The sequence below is a fragment of the Panthera onca genome, chromosome D3 (assembly GCF_046562875.1).
Source record: "Panthera onca isolate mPanOnc1 chromosome D3, mPanOnc1 haplotype 2, whole genome shotgun sequence".
NCBI classification, from domain to species: Eukaryota; Metazoa; Chordata; class Mammalia; order Carnivora; family Felidae; genus Panthera; species Panthera onca.
In genome coordinates this window covers 13,536,038-13,552,996 of record NC_138350.1, presented here as the reverse complement: position 1 = coordinate 13,552,996, position 16,959 = coordinate 13,536,038, and the positions used below count along the sequence as shown (strand labels likewise).

Sequence of the window (16,959 nt, the reverse complement as noted above, 5' to 3'; positions counted from 1 at the left end):
AGTAAATTTACTTTTAAAGGCCATGTGCAACCAATAAGAGTATGACTTGCAATTAACTGCTCTGCCTCCAGAATAAAGATGCCCTGATTTTAGCAGGATGGTTCTATCACACATCAAGCCCCAAAAAATGTAAAGTGGGACACCGAAAAATTTCCTTTGACGTTAGAATTCCAGGTTACTTCTTTCTCTCCAGTCCTCACCTTGAATCTGGTCTTTCCCAGGCCCTGAAGGGACCCTAATCTAATCTTCCCTTTGAGGACAAATGATTTGATAAGTCTAAAAGTATATTCTGACAAAATAAACTTTAAGCATTTCTTTCGTTTTCCCTTGCTAGTGTTGCCACCCTGCTCTTTCCAATAACAAGAGTAATCACTGGGGCCCCTGGGTGGCTCCATCGGTTGAGCGTCCGACTTTGCCTCAGGTCATGATCTCAGGGTTCGCGAGTTCGAGCCCCGCGTCGGGCTCTGTGCTGACAGCTCGGAGCCTAGAGCCTGCTTCGGATTCTGTGTCTCCCTCTCTCTTTGCTCCTCCCCTACTCATGCTCTGTCTCTATCAAAAATAAATAAACATTTAAAAAAATTAAAAAGAAAAACAGAATAATCACCATATCGTAGACTGTTAGCTCCTCAAGGGCGTCTCTCTTCTCCTACCACCCAGCACAGTGTCTGTTACACAGTAAGCATTCAATAAACAGTTTGTGAACTTTTACAGGACACAACTCCACGTACACCTCAGTTTTTAATTATTCCCAAATGGCTCCAGGAGAAACTCTCAATCCAGATTAGGTGTTTCGCTGTCACCTAGCCTGCTTCTCGGCCTCTACCCCACTCCTTAAAATCATTGTGTATGTAGCAGTAGCAAACAGATTTTAATAGCATTCTAACCAACAAAATCTATTCAGTTTTCCAATTAAAAGGTACACTTTTATTTTGTTAAAGTCTAAAGTCACTTACCTTTGCCTGCTACCGCCTTCTATTAATATAGATCATAAGATTTTAATATATTAAAGTATTCGTTTTCAATTTATTATATTAGACATGCCTAATGAACTCTAATCATCATGGCCCCCTTTTAGGTATTATTTTAAAAGATCATTCTATCTTAATTCCTAAAGTTTTATTTGCCCTTTTTCCTATTAGTCGATGGTAGTTCTTTTTTTTCTTTTTTCCTCTTTTTTTAAAAAAGAACAGCTTTCACCATTTTTGTGGGAGGGAAAAAAAAAAAAAAAAAGAAATGTCCTCGAGGGGATAGGATGTTCTAGTTTAATTTTCACTTGCTTCAGTGGCCTTTCCTATTATTTTTGCTGAGGAGAGGGGCGGGTTCTTTGACTCTTCAACTCACATTTGGCAAAGTAAAAGTAAATTAACATATGAAGGTAATGTTTCTTAAGCAGGGCAGTCATACAGACCAATCTCTATGGTAACATCTTCATCCTCAGCATGCTAGTCATTTTTGCTCCTTAGTAGCCACCCTCCCAGGTTCTAGAGAGCCTCGTCCATCTTCTTCCCTTCCTCCAGCCCCGGCTGTTGATAGCTACAACTGCTCATGTAGTAATTGAATAATTTTGAAATGAACAGAAACAAAAGGCATAGTAGGTTTGCTGATCCCTTCTGCACAGCGTAAAAAGTGTGGGAGTCTATAAAAAAGCTTCTCATCATCCGATAAAAGCCATTTTTAGATCCTCTTCCTGCCCCCATGTCAAGGTATGCTTGTGTGTCACTATTTTATGACTTCCTTAGAGTACAGAGTGGCAGGTTTTTATGAAATACAGATTCGAATTCTGTTAAATAATATAAGAGAAAATGTCATTTTCTCAGAATCTTCTCAGACCTGATTTCTCCTCAGACCTATATTCTTGAGCTCATTTATTCAGCAGACATTTCCTGAATGCCTACTAAGTGTCAAGCACTAAGAAGCTGCTAGGGAGACAGAGTTTTCAAACCACATTTGCTGTCTTCAGAAAGCTCACAGCCTCACACACAGACACACAAGTAAGTATGTGATAGTATGATAAAGATACACCCAAAATACAACAGAGTCCAGAACAGTGGTTTCCAAGAGTTGATTTCAAGTTAACCTGGAAACTCTAAACAAGTGACTACACCCTGAATCTTAATTTCAGAAGCATAAATAGATAACTTAGAGAAAAACTTTTAAATAAAAGTAGAGCCCTCTGTCCAGGGCATAATAGCAAAGTTTGTGCTTAATGCTTCATATACTTGACTATATTGTATAAAAGTTCAATTCTTTTTACTAATGATTTCAAACAAACGTTATGACAGCTTTTTTTTTTAATCTGAAAAAGTTTTATTTTATTTTTTTTTTACAGTGAAAGAACGTTATAAATTTACCTGGTTAACACAGATTTATTTAAAACTGGTCCTCACCCATATTGGTATTTCAAAGAGCAATTTTGTTTATTCCCAGATGATACTGTGTTAAAGATAAATTATAAACAAGGCCTATGATTTATTTGTCTTGGTAAAATAGAATATGATATTTGTTCTTTTTTTTTTTTTTTGAAGATTTTATTTTTAAGTAATCTCTTCCCTCAACATGGGGCTCAAATTTACAACCCCATGATCAAGAATCACATGCTCTACTGACTGAGCCAGCCAGGTGCTCCAATATTTGTTCTTAATCTTCTAAAAATCATTATTCAACATCAAAGATGTTGCCCCTCACGTTATTTGTAAATAATATACATCAGTGCCTAACTGCATTAATTAGCAAATTGTCCCTTTCCATTATTAATCTTAAAATGTGTTCAGTTCAGAAAGTTTGGGAGTCAGATATGGTGGTCATTTTCGAAGGGACTGCGATTTGAAGGGACAGTATAACCGACAGACATTACACCCAGTAAAGTTGATAGTTTAATTTATTTGTACTTGCTTCTCAAGTCACATTTCCCTCATTTCAAAATTGCTTCATTGTTTAAGTTGTCTTCAGAATTTTAAACTTGTTTTATGCAATGTAACTGAATATTTTAAAATTCATTTATTCATTCATCGGGACTCAGTCCGTGGAGCATGTAACTCTTGGTCTCAAGGTTGTGAGTTCGAGACCCATGTTGGGTATAGAGATAATGTAAAAATAAAATCTTAAAAAAAATGATTTAAATTCATTTTCTTATGCATTTGAAATGGATATCCACTAGTAGGCTAAAATTTTACCCCATTTTGTGGTCTCTTGCATAACATTTGAAGACTTTTAGTGTGGCGGTACGTTATGAAGCTGCTGTGAAAAACTAAGAATACTTTTAAAAATGAAAAAAATTTTAAGCTGAAATAAAGAATTATACTGTTGACATTATTTGCTATATTTGAAGTAGATTAAAATTTTAGACCTATTCTCAGACTAGCTTTTAAGATAGTATTATGTTTAAAATATACCTTAGTGGGTTATTGAATTAACTACATTTTAACTAAAATCACTATGATTTCAAGTCTTAACTTTCCTGGTGTATCCAGTTTAAAAACTTAGAAAATATAATGTGAGGGGCGCCTGAGTGGCTCAGTTGGTTAGGCAGGCGTTCCACCTCGGCTCACGTCATGATCTCACAGTTTGTGAGTCCAAGCCCCGCGTTGGGCTTTGTGCAGACAGCTCAGAGCCTGGAGCCTGCTTTGGATTCTGTGTCTCCCTCTCTCTCTGCCCCTCTCCTCCTTGCACTCTGTCTGTCTCTCTCTCTCTCCCAAAAATAAATATTAAAAAAAAAAATTTAAGAGGCGCCTGGGTGGCTCATTCAGTTAAGCATCCGACTTCAGCTCAAGTCATGATCTTGTGGTTCATGGGTTCGAGCCCCACATCGGGCTCTGTGCTGACAGTTCAGAGCCTGGAGCCTGCTTCAGATTTTGTGTGTCTGTCTCTCTCTGCCCCTCCCCTGCTCGCGTGCGTGCGCACGCTCGCTCTCTCTCTCTCTCAAAAATAAATAAACATTAAAAAAATTTTTTAATTAAAAAAAAGAAATATAATGTGACTTCTAATTTGCTAATAAGCAAGGTCCTAACCCACACGTGTTAATTTTTATCTGAGAGAAGATAGACTAATAGTAGTAAAATTATACACATTTGTGCGTGAATATGTTTCACTTTATTCTGTTCAGCAAACAGTGTAGATTCTGGTGTCACTATTTACCTTTGTAAATCAGGTTATTACAATTTGAAACTTAGCTGCTACATCTCAGTCAGTTTACGTAATGTTAGCTAATTAATAATCACCAAAACTTTGACTTCTTAAGCCCTCCTGTAAAACCACAGGACTCCACCTCATCTGTCTCATCTGCTTAGTGGCAGTTAGAAGCTCCTTGTTTTTCTGGGACTGTAATATTAGGATACACGTAACTTACTAATAAACAGTCAGCAATGTGAATGGCGGTAGATCCCAGTGCCTTCCTCTCTAGAACGTTAAACCTAGTGCGTACATCCCAGTCTCACACCTGATCTCTCTTTGCCCTATAAAATAAGAGGTTAGATTTCCTGGGAAATAATATAGAAAAGTTTTAATTGGCCTTTCAAGGTTTTTTTCACATAAATCTCAAAAATATGGGTTGAGATATATTTTTAACCCATAGTACTATCTAATAGAACTTCTTGCAGTGATGGAAAGGAACTGTATCTGCACTGTTCAGTATGGTAGCCATAGTTAGTGGCTACCTTGAAATATAACTGGTGTGACCTGGGAACTGAACTTTACATATCTTATAGGACAGCACAATGGTAGCATATCCTTGAATTTGACGTATATGTCCCCAATGGCCTTACAGGTCCCTTCATTATTTAAAAACAAACTAGACCTCAATACAGTAAATTGAAAAAAAAAAAAATCTCTAGATATAGATGTAATGGCAGATACCTTCCCAACATTCTGGAGCATTCTAAATTTATAAAAGGAAAAAGAAAATCAGCCCAATGGTAAATTTAATCTTGGCTCTTGGCTTTTACATAAAAACCTGGATATAAAATTTAATTTCCCTCAAGAATATATGTGTCTTGACTTTTCAAAATTTTAGACTATATAATAAAATTTCGTGTTTTCTAAACCTCTTCAATTTTTGTTTTCTGTTGAAAGAGGAATTATTAAAAAAAAAAATTCAAATAGTCATAGACAAAATGCAAAACCGACTTCTCACAAAAGGGAAGTGGATTCTCTTAAAACCCTAGGACAATAAGGGAATTAATTTCTCCTTCCCCTCCTGAACATGTACTATTTAAAAATCCCCCATGGTTGTACATGTTTTTGAGCTATTATTATAGTATCTTTTTCCCTGAAGGGTTAGAGCTACTTACTGACTGACCACTCCATCTTTTATAGAGAAAAGCATCACCCTTTGAAAGCATTTTCCCCTTTAAAACTCATTTAAATTACATTTAAGAAACATCCATTATTACCCTTCCAGGGAATGTTATTTTTCACTGGGCGTTACACCAAGATTAATCATCTCTGCCTATCAAGAAGCACAGATTTGATTAAATCAGCCAAGGGCATTAAATCCCAGCCTCACTCACTCTGGTGACCATACCGAGACTGAGTTGAGGAAGAATTTGTGAAAGTATCATTTGGTTGAAATTGCATGCCTGTCTCTTTAAATCTAAAAAAAAATCCTTTCAGAAGCTGTAGAGAGAAGGTGCTAGAACTGTGTACGATCATGACTGGAAAGCAGGATCCCTCAGTGACTGCCGAATCTTCCCAGCACAAGATAGAGAGGCAGTTCAGCACAAGCCTACACTGGTTCTAGGCAGAACGATGATCCTACCGAACAGATCTCAAATAAAATTAAATTGAGAAAGCAGATCTTTCAAGGGAATGAGGCGGAGGCTCGCTTTTATGTTAAAAGCAACCAGCATCCTCCTTGCTAGACATGGACATGACATTTTTAAAGGAATTATTTGGTTACAGCGTTTTAAGCAAACCGTTCTAAGGAGTCTGTACATTGCATTGTTTTTTCTATTCTTTTTTTCTTTTGCATATATGTAATTCTGGAGGTAAAGAAAAAGCCTGCCAGGGATTCAGAAGGCATCCCACTAGCGATCAGCTGACATTCCTAACTGAAGGCTGCAATGTGTTGCTTATTCATTTTGTACCGTGGGAGCTGCGGGGACTAGCAGAGAGCTAAACTATGCATTTCAAACAGCAGTGCTTGTGCAGAAAGAGGGGTGAGAGAGAGGCAGCCGGCGAGGAAAGAGCACAGCTGGACTTTCTCCTTGTTTTTATCCATTTCTGCAGGATCATGTATTCATAAGGGATGAGGCGGGCCACGGCGATCCCAGGCCTGAGCCGCGGCCTACCCAGTCAGTTCAGAGCCAGGCCCTCCACTACCGGAACAGAGAGCGCTTTGCCACGATCAAATCAGCATCTTTGGTAAGCAAACACCCCTCTACCCACCTTCCCTTCCTTCCCCTCCTCCCCATCTGGCAGCCTCTCGCCCTCCCTGAGCCTCTCTCGGCTTCATGGATGGGAGGAAAGGAGTCAAGAATGTTTTCTCCCTCCTAATAATTTTATTCATTTTAGAAAAAATCTGTTGGCATGGCAACCTGATCTCAGATATTTTAGCATTGTCTACGGCATGGAAAAAAAAAAAAAACTGTGTGTGTGTGTGTGTGTGTGTGTGTGTGTGTGTATTTATATATGCTGTATATGCAAAATAAAAGGCCTTTGAGATGAAGTTGCTAACCTATCCAATTTTTTAAAAGCTATTTGTCTTTTCATTGAAATAATAACGCTAAAAAAATTTTTTAAAGGTATTTGATGTATGTGTATACAGGGCACTATGCTTCTTTTTGTATAGATGCATGTGTGTCTGTAATGTATACACACACATCAAAAGATAAAACACAATATATTTTTTCAAATATATCATTGCTGGTTAATGGATGTAATTGTAGAAAATAAGATACTAGCTTCCCAGGGCCGAGTTGCTGGTTCGTTCTGGTTCATTCATTTATTTATTGCAACAATGGTAGTGGCTGCACTTCCCCATTTAACCCCTGAAGAATTCCGTGGCACCAATAAAGCAAGAAGGGCTTTGTAGGAGAGGATAGGGGTGGTTGTGGAAGAAGGGATACTGTAGGATCCTTCAGCATTTTTACTATTGCAAATGTGATTGCTGGATGCCCTTGTAGTAGCAAAAGGGGTGTGTGCTGGAAGAGTTAGTTTTCATGCCTCCTCCCCTTGGCCCCCCACGCGTGCGCGTGCGCGCTCACATACTCACACACACACACACACACACCGCTTCACCCTTGGCACTCTAAACTCTCTTTAATCTTTTGCTTCTGAATCTCACTTCACGGCCAAAAAATTACTGAAATATTCATTGTTTTGCCCAGATTGATGCTAGAGGTCACATGGGCAGAAAGAGTTCGTGTGTACTGCCTGGCTATTACATTTAGAACCTATGATGACATCATCCGAGGCCGACCCAGAAATTGTTTTTCTTGTCCTATTTTTTAAACCTGATTTCCACTTTTATCTCTCAAGTCTTTCAAAAGCTTCGATTATCTTTGGAATGGATAATGGATTATCATCTTAAAATAAATAAATAAATCTAAGGAAAATGGAAGTTAAAGCACCTACATATGGCTGTGCCTGCTGCTGTCTAAAAGCAAGCAATTTAATTGAGACTCCTTATCAGTAAGCCTGCCTTTAAGTTCCTTTGTGTAGAAGTTTCTTGTAATCTCCTTAATGGGCAATTTTTCATTTAAATGAATGTTATACTGTGTAATAGAGATCTAAAAATGTCCATTCTGTGTTTGCTAATGATTGCTAAGCACCTAAAAGACATGCTTCTGAGTCTACATAAAGCATCATGAATTTGTTAATAAATAGCTTCATGTTATGATACCTGACCAAAAAAATATGTTATTTATGTAATATTATTACTTACCACCGACTCTAGTGAGACTTGTATGTCTATCCAGACATGCTCATGTTGAAATAAGAGGAGAAATGGTGAACAGCCACTGAGAGAGCACCAGAAGCAGGTTTTGAATATGAAACAAACATTATACCAAGTGGATTTCCCCCCTGTCTGGGACAGATTCTCTCCTTTTGTCCCCTGCCACACCCTCATTCTCACATCACATATTCATGACCTCTCCTACCTCCGAATGTGATGTTACTACTGCCATGCCACAGTGATCTGAAGTTCACATTTGTGCCTATCAGCCATCGCAGTCGTCTTCTCTGCTTCCCTACTAGGCCACCTCAGGACTATGGGCAAAGTCCTCAGGAACCCCTCTGAATCCTATAGGCTTCCTAGTGCCCAGACAGAGAACAGCTGAGATCAGTCTCTGATGGACTTTGGATTTGCTAAAAGGCTCCCTGCCCCTATATTAAGTGAAAAGCTGAGTAGCTGATAGGCTGTTGCAGTAGCTGCAAGATAAGTTGTTGTATGCAGAAAGCCCTCTCCAAATGTAATGCTTTGGGAGTCATGGTGGGATTGATGGAAGTTTATTAGAGGTCAGTGGTATTTGCATCCAATGGTTTTTAAAGAAGAAAAATGAATGATTAGAAGGGGAAAGTGGTGTGAAAGTGGTGACACAGTTCCATGTCTCATTTTGGACAATCTAATTATTGGTATGGATATTTCAATGTATCTTACCAAGTACTACAGTTCTACGACCTATGTTGTTTTAAAGGTTAATTCCAATAGTCCAATAGGAATATATAAGTCAGGGCACTGGAATATCAAAAAGAAGTATCCAAATTTTCAAAGTAGATCATGAACCCTACTGCTTTTCATGGATCTCAGCTCAAAGGAAAAGGACTAAAGTTACTTAAATGACATAAAGGTAGGAGCAAGATGCTGAGAAAATGAAAGTCCAGTATAACGAACAATCAAGTCATTGTTGAAACCTCCCTTCACTTCCCATGATTGGTAGCAATACTATGTTGATTGATTGATTTTGGTTTAACTCTTTACAGTCTTCTAAATAGAAGTGCTGGCAAGTCACAGAGTGATTCAAAAGTGAACAGCAAAAAGAAAAAGGAATTTAGAAATTATTTTTTTCAATTAATACATAAATAAATAGATAATGAGTTTATATTTCAGACAGACTTGCAAACTGACAAAAAATTTTATATTCATTAAATTTGTTTTATCAGCCTACCTCTTCTACATAAACCTTAAAGAGGCCTACACCTGTGGTTTTTGCCCTTGGCATTTTTTTGTACATTGTACTTTTGAATGGGGTTATTGACCAGTGTATGCAGTCCATGGGCTACAGGCTTTTACTGCTAGATGTTTGTACCATTTTGGCCCCTTAACACTGAGATTTTTGTGTTCTTATGCACCGCTGCACAATTACGTTTGTAACAAAGGAAAAGCAAGGACTGTGAACCTAGACAGCAGAAGAAACCCTGAGGAAACTTTAGAATCAGGTATATTTGTATTATAATCATTGAAGGGCAGAGATGATTGACCTTATTTTGAAAAACTAGGAAAAAGAAGGGCATATCATGGAACCTTTTTTATTTCATCCTTTCTTTTTCTTCTCCTGTAAGAAAGTTCATATTGGACTGATTCATTATCTGGAGAAAGGAGTTGTTTGTATAGTTCTTCAGAATTTCTCATCTGATTTATTGGGCCTTTGAAATGTGCCTTCCTTAAGTTTTTATTACTGGTGAATGGAGATCCTAATATTTTAATTGGATTAGTAACCCATGAGAGTGTTTTCAGCTGTTGTTACATCTGATGTCATTTCTTAAAATTTCATAATGTCCTGGGTCATATGGTAGTTCCTTCCCATAGTCGATGTTAATATAAAGAGCACCAAGCCCATATCTATCAAACAATTCAGATTTTGACTCTGAAGGAATTCTCACTGGAATGAGTGGTCTTACTACACAGGTAAATTTATGTTAGAATACACATTTGGGCCGGGGGCCGGGGTGCCTGGCTAGCTCAGTTGGTAGAGGATGTGACTCTTGATCTTGGAGTCGTGAGATCAAGCCCCATGTTGGGCGTAGAGCCTACTTTAAAAAAAAAAAAAAAAAAAAGAGGAAGAAGAAGAAGAATACACATTAGGGACAGGGGCACAAAACTCTTAGTTTCTAATCTCTAGGAAAGCGTGTAGACAGAAATGATTATTGTTCTATCCATGCAAACAAATATGGATTCTTTTTTTTTTTTTTTTTTTTTAATTTTTTTTCAACGTTTTTTATTTATTTTTGGGACAGAGAGAGACAGAGCATGAACAGGGGAGGGGCAGAGAGAGAGGGAGACACAGAATCGGAAACAGGCTCCAGGCTCCGAGCCATCAGCCCAGAGCCCGACGCGGGGCTCGAACTCACGGACCGCGAGATCGTGACCTGGCTGAAGTCGGACGCTTAACCGACTGCGCCACCCAGGCGCCCCCAAATATGGATTCTTTTACTTTAGTTTTACCAGATTTAATAGAAAAGCTCTTATAAAAATGGAGTTTTCATTTTGATTTTAAAAACGCAACCTAATTTTCAGCTAATTATAGAATTGGATACCTGAATGAGTTTGATAGACGAGCATAAAAATATTAGCGCCTCTGCAGTAAATGCTGTTTCACCTTTCATCAGCCCCACTGTTCTGTTTCTAAATGCTTGAAGATGTGTCCTCTTCCTGGATAGTATAAGTGTACCAGAGGATGCTTATCAGAATATTGTGTAGCTCCTCTTTCCTTTCTCTCGGCTTCTTAATCTCACTAAGATCATTACTGATACCATTTTTTCACTTATGCTGCCCAGTCTATATGCCCAACTCCCATGACCAAACTCTCTGAATAAACATGTTGAATGAATGAATGAACAAGTGAATGAGTGAAGTCTCTTCCAGTTGTGCTATCACAGGAGAATTTGGATTTGCAGGTGTACATTTCAAAGTTCTTCATGCCAGTGTTTATGTATAAGGCAGAATTGCCTATTATCCATCATCAATTTTGGTATGAATTTAAATGTTTTTTCCCTAGGTATTCTAAAGAGGGGGGTGTCAAATTTCTAATGTCAAAATGTGACCCGTTGTATTATTTTTTAAGAATTTGCTATAAATTTCATTTATTCTAAGAGCTGAGGTGACCAGTTTTTATCATAAATATCATATGTATTATTTTGATTGCATAAGTTGGCTTTGATCTCTTAAGAGGGTAACATTACCAGCCACCGTGCTTCTCTTTTATGTTCAGTAAGTTGTTTATTACCCCTCTAGTGCAGTGTTCTGAACTTGGTAGGCAGATAGCACACTTTGGATGAAGTAGTGTGTTTTATTTTTTTTTATTTTTTATTTTTTTTAATTTTTTTTTTCAACGTTTTTTTATTTATTTTGGGACAGAGAGAGACAGAGCATGAACGGGGGAGGGTCAGAGAGAGAGGGAGACACAGAATCGGAAACAGGCTCCAGGCTCCGAGCCATCAGCCCAGAGCCTGACGCGGGGCTCGAACTCACGGACCGCGAGATCGTGACCTGGCTGAAGTCGGAGGCTTAACCGACTGCGCCACCCAGGCGCCCCTGAAGTAGTGTGTTTCAGGTCCAAATTTTTGCTGGAATTAAATAAGGTAGATGGAATGACTGTAGAAATTTTCCGGAAAAAGTGCAGTCTAACTTTATGGCTCTTAACTTTTATATATTACTCCAGGTACGTGAAATGGTTAATAATTCAGTTTCATAAATTATACATACTTATTTTATAAGCCACAATCTGGATAAAACCAGTCCAGTTTTATTGTTAGACTTCCCCTTTCTCTTGGATCTACTTGTTCTGATCTATGTCCGCATCACTGGAAATGCTTGGTGGAGGGAAACAGAGACATACTGCTCAGACCCTGGCAGGACAAGAAAGAGAATCAGCATATATCAGACATCTGTGTGTCAGACACCTTGCTGGGCACAAGTGTTATCCCACTAGTGATCTCATCATAGCAGTGGCTCCTCTTGGGAGACTTCAAGATGTTAAGTAATTGGGCCAAGGTCAGTTATATAGTAAGGGAGAGAATGAGATTTGTGTCCAAGGACCCTACTGGGCATGGCAAGATGCTACTGCCCACTATTAGTCAATCACAGTTTTGAAACTAGCATTATAAAAACTACTACAGTCACTACATTCCTATAACTTTCTTTCATTTTCAGACTTATTCAGCTTGTAACTTAGACTTACCACTCTCTCCAGCTTTGACTTTTGGGGGTGTTGATTCCTTCCATTACTTAATAACAGAAAGTTCATTCTTTTCTGCCTTGATGAGGTAGACTTCCTCAGGCAATTCAAGAACCATAGGATCTCAGTTCAAATCCTAGGCTTTATAAAAATTAAAGAGGCAAACTACATGTGAAAGGACATTGTAAACTGTATAGCATGATAAAATTTAAAATTATGAGTGATTTTTTTGTTCTGATCAAATAGTATATTCGTAAGACACCCAGTGTAAACTTAAAACATGCAGGTGTACATAACTGTAGATAAAAATATTTTTATGTATCACATTAGACTTCATACATAAAACATCTGGCCATACTTTTATTTAAATTTGTCTACTTTGCTTGAGTATGGAATTCTAAAACTCAGTATCTCTCTATGTGCCTAAGAAGGCAGTCACGTCGAAACGTAGAAAGTTTTGTTGCAACAAATGGAAGGCGATATTAGGAGTTTAAGAAGGTGATTATCCAAATTTCAGGAAGCATTTAGAAGCAATGTGTTTCTCCAGAACCTCAGTGATGTAAATGATAGCATGTTGAGCTTTGTAATTTGTCTTTGCCACATACTTGTGTGATCTGGTGTGCAGTGTGGCCACCCTTTTCACAGGCAGTCACTCACCAGTTAGGATAGAAAATGTTCCTGACACAACTCATTTCCGTTTTATCTTTATGTGCCTGGTTTAGGGAAACACCCATCCTGGGACTATTTGACCACAAGCTAGTCAGACATCCTGCTGGCAAGTTTTAAATGTGTCATGATAGCTTTAGGGTGTGCCATGCCTCAGCTTTGGGAATCTGATTAAAGAAGGAATACTAACGCGAAAAAAATAAGTTTAGGGATAATACATATCTCAAATGCAAATTACCCTAGAACAGACACTTTACTGCCATAGTTGTATGAAAAACAAGTAAATTCAGAAAGGACTAAATGGGATCCTTTCTGTTGATTGGAATTGTTGTTTCCTGATAGTTGAACTTCAGAAAGGCACAAACATGAGGAAGTGAAATATACACATATATTCCAAATGATTTCTTTCTTTCCTTTTATCATGAAATAGTCCATTAAAAAGAAACATGATATTGTGATGACAAAATAAATTTCCTTTAGAGTGTTAGGTGCCCCTTTGGTGATGCTGTCCTTTTTTTTTTTGGTCTTGAAATATCTTCTGCTCTTATGTTCTTCATACTTTAAAGAGGGTTGTCCTTTAGAAAAGAGAAATGAATATGAAACCTAGTGTTAGTTTCAGCTGGAAAGGTTTCAAAGTTCGGCTAATGTTTAATGGTATACTTTGATAATACTATCCAGTTACAGAACAGCACTCTCTTGATAGTAAGGACTCAGTCTGGTATGCAGGGACACCTTCTAAAAGGAGCAAAGAAACAAACTGTTCTTTGTACAAAATGCACTTTGACCTATAAACTGAAAATAGTAAAGAGAATTAATAGCACAAAAATTTCTAGTAAAACTTGTTTAAGGGTTAGGTTGGGGAGAATTGGCTTATAGTAGATAGGAGTGACTAAATTACTAGTGAAAAACAAAGCTGAAGTTATAATTTTATAATTAATTTTTTTCCCTAAAACAGGAAAGATGAGAATGAAGTGAGCAGAGAATCTAACAGGAAAATAAAGAGGGGTGACATATTGAAGGAAGGAGTGGAAAATCAGAAAAGGTTTAATAGAAAGAAACAAGAGATGCCCAAACTTATATTTGCAATCTTGAGTTTCTTGAATATTCACTTGAGTGAAGGAAAAATTACTAAGAAAAGTAGCCACCTAAAAATTATAGAAATGCTTTCTCTTCTTTAGGAGAGCAAGTAAATAAATATATTGTAATTTGCTGACATCTCTTCTGGGGGAAGGGGAGGTGGAAGACAGAGGATTTAAAAGAGGAGAGTGTGCTCTCTCTCTCTCTCTGTCTCTTCCTCTTCCTCTCTCTCCCTCCCTCTCTCTCCTTTCACCTTCCATGTCTCCCTCATTCATATTAAGAATCAGGAATAAATCTTGTTCAACTTTAGGAATATACTCAAAATTCCTATTAGAGACATGATCTTTAAAAACAAGCAGTCGGATATAATGCAGTGGTTCTCAACCAGAGGGATTTTGCCCCCCAAGGGACATTTGTCAATGTCTACAGACATTTTTGATTGTCTTGACTTGGGAGGTATGCTGGCGTCTAGTGGGTAGGCCAGAGATGCTGTTAAATATCTTACAATGCAAGGATAGCCCTTCAAAGAATCATCCAGCTCATTGTCAATAGTGTTGAGGTTGAGGAATCCTGGTGTAGTAGAAATAGTGTAACTCTGGAACCTGACAGACCTGGGTCTGAATCCCAGCTCTGTGCCTTACTAGCTATATGACCTTGAGGATACGTATCATGATATATCAAAAATATGTAAATATAGTTCGGCTGAATGAATAAACGAACTCCCTCAAGTCTCAATTTCTTCATCTACAAATTGGGGGTGGTAACACCTACCTCATTAATGAGTAAAATGAGTGCGTGAATGAGATGGTTTTCAGGATTAGGGATCAAGAATATAAAGAGCATACAAAATAGCACCTGGTACAGGTGAGCATTCAGCCAATAGGTAAGTTGATGGTGGCAGTGATAGAATTATGCCAGAGGGCTCCTCTACTTTGCCTGAAAGTTTGTCTTCCATGAATCTGGTTACCTGAGTCCTGTTCCCCGACCCAAATCAGGTTACACGACAGATCCATGAGCATGAGCAGGAGAACGAGTTGCGGGAACAGATGTCAGGTTATAAGCGGATGCGGCGCCAGCACCAGAAGCAGCTGATCGCCCTGGAGAACAAGCTGAAGGCTGAGATGGACGAGCACCGCCTCAAGCTACAGAAGGAGGTGGAGACGCATGCCAACAACTCGTCCATTGAGCTGGAGAAGCTGGCCAAGAAGCAAGTGGCTATCATAGAGAAGGAGGTCAGTGTGCACGCTCCTGCCTTGTGCTGTAACCGGGCCAAGCCTGCTCCAGTGGCCTCACGCGAGCAGGAGGCAGGAGAGGTGTGCTTTTTGGTGTTGGAGGGACAATGTTGCTTTGTGGTGATAGTTAAGAGGAGTTAGGTTTTGTGGGGCTACTTAAAATCGTCAATAAAAGTTAGAACAGTTACTGCAGGTATATGTTACGTTCTTGTCTATGCAAATGCATTCTGGGAGTCAATCCCTTGAGGGGGTCTGGGTACAAATAAAAAGAAACAAGGGACTTCTATCCTACAGAAACTTGCAGAGTTAAGACCTGCCACTGTGCCTGCCACACCCACAGTCCTCTTCAAAAGAAAACTGCCCTACAAATAGTCCCTTTTAGTGGTGACAGTCCCTGGCTTCACTGGACTAGGAATGGGCACCTGACCAATGGCAGCGAGTAATTAACCTGGCTATTGCTTACATCTTCTAGGAGACATCTCTCTTCCCCACCCAGGTCCTAAACCAATTTTTAAAACAGAGGAGAGAGTAAGGCAGAGAATCAAAATATGACTTTGATTACTGCTAAGTGTTAAATGGGAGAAGTGATTTATGTCTGAAGGGAAATGCATTAATAATACTGGACAAAACTAAACAGACTCACCTATCTAGGCACTGGAAGCACTAAACCAGTCGCCTTCCATGCCACCCCCTGTAAGACTTACATAGTGTGGGAAAGCAGGGGTGAACGTGTGCTCTCTGGGAATGGAGTGACTGGGGACAGAGTGCCAGGGGTGTCTCGGTAATTAAGCTCTTCTCCACATGGAAGGGAACATCAGAACTGCAGAAGCAGCTTTCCCCCAACAGCCATCAACCTGTGAGGCAGCCTAGCCTGAAAAACCTCTGCCCAAACAGGGATGATATTGGTTAAATAAACCAGTCAGACTCTTTCTTGGGGATTTGGTTTGGTAAAGATGTAAAGAGAGTTGTTAATAATGGGAAAACTGTTGATAATGGAAGCTAAAGGTGAAAAGATACATAAAAAGAACCATGAAGCATAATCCTTTCTCTGTCTCCTAAGTACCTCATCTTACGTATGTGCTGACATAATGGTCCCCTGACACACAGATTTGGTAACTTTCAGGAGCCAACGTTTTTTGGGTTATCTTTTATTTGGTCTGTGTTCTATCCATTTGGGAGCCCTCAAAATGTCCCAGTGTCTGACTGTTGTGGATTGTAGCAGGTGCCTAAGAAAACGAAGTATTATTAGCTTTGCCTGTTGTACTAGAGATGACTCTACCCAGAAATCCAATAGTTGAAATAATTAATCAATTAGAGTTAGGTTCTTGGAAGAAAACTGGCCATAGTTACTTATCCATTTTTATAATTTAACCTGTGAGCTACCTACAATACAAAAAGAAAAAAAAAAACTTTTATTATAATCCTTAGTTCACTTTTCATCCCATGTATTTTGTGTGTGTTCAATAAAACATGTTTATGGCTTACCTTCATATTTTTCCCATAGTTGGGAATGTTTTTCAATGGTAAACATTTCCATTTTTTTTAAGATACAAGAGAATCAGAGCAGGCATTTCCTTATTTTGTTTTTTATTAATTCTTTGTTCAAAAAACATTACATTATTCAGCGCTTATGGACTCTTTTCATGCATTGGAGAATACAGGCAACTGAATTCTGTGTGAAGAACAATTTATCCTAGATTGTATATGTCATTTTATCAGGCAAAGGTAGCTGCAGCAGATGAAAAGAAGTTCCAGCAACAGATCTTGGCCCAGCAGAAGAAAGATTTGACAACTTTCTTGGAAAGTCAGAAGAAGCAGTATAAGATTTGTAAGGAAAAAATAAAAGAGGTAAGAGTACCAATAATTGTCAT

General features: G+C 38.5%; 1 protein-coding gene across 3 annotated transcripts in view; it reads left to right on the top strand.

Annotated features, from left to right (window-relative positions):
* TAOK3 (TAO kinase 3) overlaps positions 1-16,959 on the top strand; it is a 185,417-nt gene that overhangs the window by 142,537 nt on the left and 25,921 nt on the right. For all 3 annotated transcript variants that reach the window (XM_078435737.2, XM_078435739.2, XM_078435738.2), the window contains exons 14-16: positions 6,223-6,357; positions 14,852-15,088; positions 16,808-16,936. In XM_078435737.2, the coding sequence (XP_078291863.1) occupies positions 6,223-6,357; positions 14,852-15,088; positions 16,808-16,936 (501 nt within the window). The remainder of the gene's footprint in view (positions 1-6,222; positions 6,358-14,851; positions 15,089-16,807; positions 16,937-16,959) is intronic.